Source organism: Stigmatopora argus, chromosome 20, assembly GCF_051989625.1.
Source record: "Stigmatopora argus isolate UIUO_Sarg chromosome 20, RoL_Sarg_1.0, whole genome shotgun sequence".
Classification (NCBI taxonomy): Eukaryota; Metazoa; Chordata; class Actinopteri; order Syngnathiformes; family Syngnathidae; genus Stigmatopora; species Stigmatopora argus.
The window spans coordinates 7,800,761-7,805,120 of NC_135406.1; the positions used below are offsets into that span (position 1 = coordinate 7,800,761).

At 38.6% G+C, this 4,360-nt stretch overlaps 1 protein-coding gene across 1 annotated transcript in view; it reads left to right on the forward strand.

The window, feature by feature from the left end:
* The first annotated feature begins 2,071 nt into the window (after nt 1–2,071).
* Nucleotides 2,072–4,360, forward strand: part of LOC144066107 (uncharacterized) — a 3,033-nt gene continuing 744 nt past the window's right edge. Inside the window, exons 1-2 of the mRNA XM_077589454.1 lie at nt 2,072–2,087; nt 3,898–4,360. The exon at nt 3,898–4,360 is cut by the window's right edge and continues 744 nt beyond it. Of these exons, the coding sequence (XP_077445580.1) occupies nt 2,072–2,087; nt 3,898–4,360 (479 nt within the window). The remainder of the gene's footprint in view (nt 2,088–3,897) is intronic.

The window sequence follows — 4,360 nt, forward strand, 5'->3', positions numbered from 1 at the left end:
ATATATATATATATATACATACATATATATAGTTGGAATAATGATTAATACCCTTAAATCATTATTAGTATAATTTAATTAAAATTAGAAGATATCTTTCAACATAACTGCTTACAACTTGCAAGGAGAAATCACTCCCAACGCGTCTGCGTTCGCAAAAGGATTCTGACGAGCAGCATACTCTTCGGTCCATTTAGCGGCACATTACCAAAACATTCAAAGGTAATCTGATTTAAACATAGCATAAGCAAAAACAACTGTCTCAACTGTTTTGAACAATTGTATAAGCTTAACCGAATAACATCATAAAGGTTATAAAAACAACTGTCACAACAATCTGTTTTTATCGGAACACCTGCGTAAGAATTTGCACAATAAGCATAAAAAGTGACCCGAGCGGATCGCAAATCAAAACAACGGCATTAGAATTTGCACCAATAAGCATAATGATTTCTTTATAAGGTAAACAGAGCAACAGTATATTTGAACAATAATGCGAGTATTCTCGGAAGTTTGTTTCGATTTATCGCCATCTGCAGGATTCCGAGACAAAGCAGTTTAAGAGTCCTTGTAGATCATCCGTCTGGCCTGGACCGTGTTGTCCTGTTCAGTCCATAGTTATGAAGACAATTGACTGGCCCCGACAGGAAGACTGGGGGAAAGTGCACTCGGTCCAAACAGTATGGCACAATTTAAATTATAGCTTCATTACCTATTAATTCCAAATGAACCAAGAACTGAATGACAAGCCTTGCATTTTACATTTTTTATAGATCTAAAACTATGTTTATTTTAGCTTTTTTTCTTACAGAGGGAAGATGTCTTTTAATCATTTAATTTCAAAAGGAAACAAAATATGTTTTTATGTTCAAAATTAAAGTGGAAAACAGAAAATATTTTTATATAGTTATTTTTACATTTTACTAAATACTCATTGAACTAAAACACAAAAAGAAAAAAATAAGGATGAAAAAATTGCAAATATTCGTTAAAAATGGGAAAATCAAGAAATATAATTTACATCTAGTGGTTGGTCCAGATTGAGGGAATAATGTTAATAAAAGAAAAAACAAACTTTTCCTTTTGGGTTTAAGACATTTGCAAATTTTCTGATATAATTTCTGCGCTTCTTCGATAACTTGTGATTGACAGTGTCTTAATTATTGTGTACAATGTCCACGAATAATGAAATTAAAATTAAACAAATTTTCTCCTGACCACGAGAGAGCGTTACCTAAATAAGAGACTGATTCCTGCGAGTTCAAACCGTTTCAATGAAGAACTACCTTTCCCGTGATGCCAATCGTCAAAACAGAACAGCATCATGACCAAGGACGATTTTTCTCTGCGCATGCGCGTTTTGCGACGCCTCCTTTTGAGACGCAATCTTCAAGTTATTTATGTTTAATTTAATTTTAAATTTAATTAAAACCTGCGCAAACATTTATTGCTCAAACCACACGTCAGAACATTTGAAGATTAATTATTTCCTATTTCCGACTCTCTTACATTTATAAATCGAAGGAAGTGACGCTGCCACCACGCATGCGCAGTTTTCGCCACCTAGCTTAACCTACGGGTCCCCGACGTGTCTGGCATAAGCTACTTTATGACTTTAAATATCAGCCAAAATCCTTTTCAAGACCTCGTTGAAGCTTTGCGGCCTACTTTAGCTCAGCCTGTTAGCATATATCAAAGGATCAACTCTTCAAGTCGTCGAAGAACTTTGAAGCTTTGCGACCTCTTTAACTTAGCCTAGCTAGCAGCTATCAATGGCGTCTCCATCAGAATTTACGTGTGGGAAAAGAGCAGCAAAATTCCACGAGGAAAACTCGACATTTTGCAAAATAATACATGCAAAAGTTGTCCTTCACAGACTAGAAGGTGGGTCCATTTTTATATCTAAATATTCCCTTCATCATTAAGGCTTAATGGTAACTGTAGAAGTGCTATTTTTGTGCGCTGCAATTGCATATTCAAGTACAGATATGTGATATGTGTCATGTTTCATTTATTTTTTTTAATTATTATTTTATTTATGTTTTATTTGTTTATTGTTTTTTTTTGTTTCATGAATAAAGTGTTTGGTGAGTATTTTCAAGTACAGTAATCCCTCAGCATTTCACTACATCGCGGATTTTTTCTGGGGAAAATGTTTATTTTTTAAATATTTTTTTCAAGCGGAAGCAACTCCCATGTCTTCCGCTTGCTACTAGGACTCAGCACTGGAGATTTTTTTAAAATGATAAATTCATAAAAATGTGAAAACCGGCCCAGAGGAGCGAGTGGTTAGCATTTCGGCCTCACAGCTCTCGGGTCCTAGGTTCAAATCCAGGTCAAGTCCACCTGGGTGGAGTTTGCATGTTCTTCCCACGCCTGTGTGGGTTTCCTCCAGGTACTCCGGTTTCCTCCCACACTCCAAAGACTTGCATAGTAAGGCTTTTTTTAATAATAAAAGACCATGTATAGTAAAGTATCAGTTTCTTTAAAAAATGACCATTTATAGAAAGGCTTTTTTTTCCCAAAAAATTACCTTTTTATTTTGACGCGTGTGGGTTTTCTCCAGGTACTCCGGCTTCCTCCCACATTGTAAAGACATGGTAGGCTGATTCGACACTAAATTGCTCCTAGGTATGAGTGTGAATGGTTGTCTGTCTTGTTGTGCCCTGCGATTGGCTGGCCAACAATTCAGGGTGCCCCCCCCCTCCGCCTCTGGCCCAAAGTCAGCTGGGATAGGCTCCAGCACCCCCCACGACTCTGATGAGGATAAAGCGGTTCAGAAAATGAGATGAGATTAAAGAATCCTTTGGGTTTAATAAAACAAAACATTTTTAAACATTGAAATGTGTAGGTGTGCTCTTAATTGTACTTTAATTTTGAAGGTGAACTCTTGTTTTCCTCAAACTGTTGATTACAATGCGGGTCACCCGCGAGTGCTATAATTATTCCTTGTTAATGAAACATTTGCTGTGGCAGCCAGCATATTTCAGGAATACTTTGACATACAGGTGTCCCAATTTACGGAAAATTTAAGAAACGAGCTAAATTCCGAGCATTTTTTTTCCTTGAGAAATGAAACAAATTGGAGATACGAGCTTATTGAGATGGTGGTCAAATATGTGTGGGTGTGTATAGTCATTTGAGTTGATTTCAGTTAAATTTCAAGTTAATGTCATGTTACGACCCTAGCCACCGCCGATATAAGTATAAGACTTTACATTCCCAGTCTAACCTAAAGGACTTCTCTTTGGATAGACAGATTATGAAACATCATTTATTTTCGTGTCTTTGCAGGTTTCAGAGAATATCTTGGTCCTGATGGGAAAGAGTCTGTTGGCCTTAAAAAGGAACTTGAGCTCCCCCAAATTAAAGAGGAGGAGCCAGAGTTCCCTCAACAACAAATGAGATACGAGCGACTTCCAATCAAGAAGGAGGAAGATGATGTCACCTGGTCATTTGATGAATTCCTGAAAAGGGAAGAGGATCTGGGTGTGACCAGCAGAGGAGCGGAGCCTGCACACACCTTAACATTACCCCAAATTAAAGAGGAGGAGCCAGAGTTCCCTCAACAACAAATGAGAGACGAGCGACTTCCAATCAAGAAGGAGGAAGATGATGTCACCTGGTCACTTGGTGAAAACCTGAAGAGTGAAGAGGATCTGGGCGTGACCAGCAGAGGGGCGGAGCCTGCACACACCTTAAAGTTACCCCAAATTAAAGAGGAGGAGCCAGAGTTCCCTCAACAGCAAATCAAAAAGGAGGAAGATGATGTCACCGCGTCAACTGGTGAGCCTTTCAAGAGTGAAGATGATCTGGGCGTGGCCGGCAGAGGGGCGGAGACTCCGAACGGCAGCTCAGCAGAAGGGCAAGCAGACAATTTAATTGCTCCGTTATCAGAAAGCGAAGAGTTGCTTTATGACAATGAAGGTCTTAAGGACGGCAAACTCTGGAAATGCTCTCAGTGTGGAAAAACCTTTGGGAAAAAGTCTACTTTGAAAACACATATGAGGAGCCACACTGGGGAGAAACCCTTATCATGTACAGTTTGTGGTGAAACATTTACACACAAGAGAAACTTAAATATTCATGCAAGAACCCACACTGGTGAAAAACCATTTTCGTGTTCAGTTTGTGGTCAAAGATTCACACGGAAGGGAAACTTAAATAGTCATGCAAGAACACACACAGGTGACAAACCATTTTCGTGTTCAGTTTGCTGTAAAGTCTTTTCTCATCAGGCACGCTTAAATAATCATGCAAGAATCCACACTGGTGAAAAACCATTTTCGTGTTCAGTTTGCGGTAAAGCCTTTTCTCGAAATCAATCCTTAAAAATCCACATAAGAACCCACACTGGTGA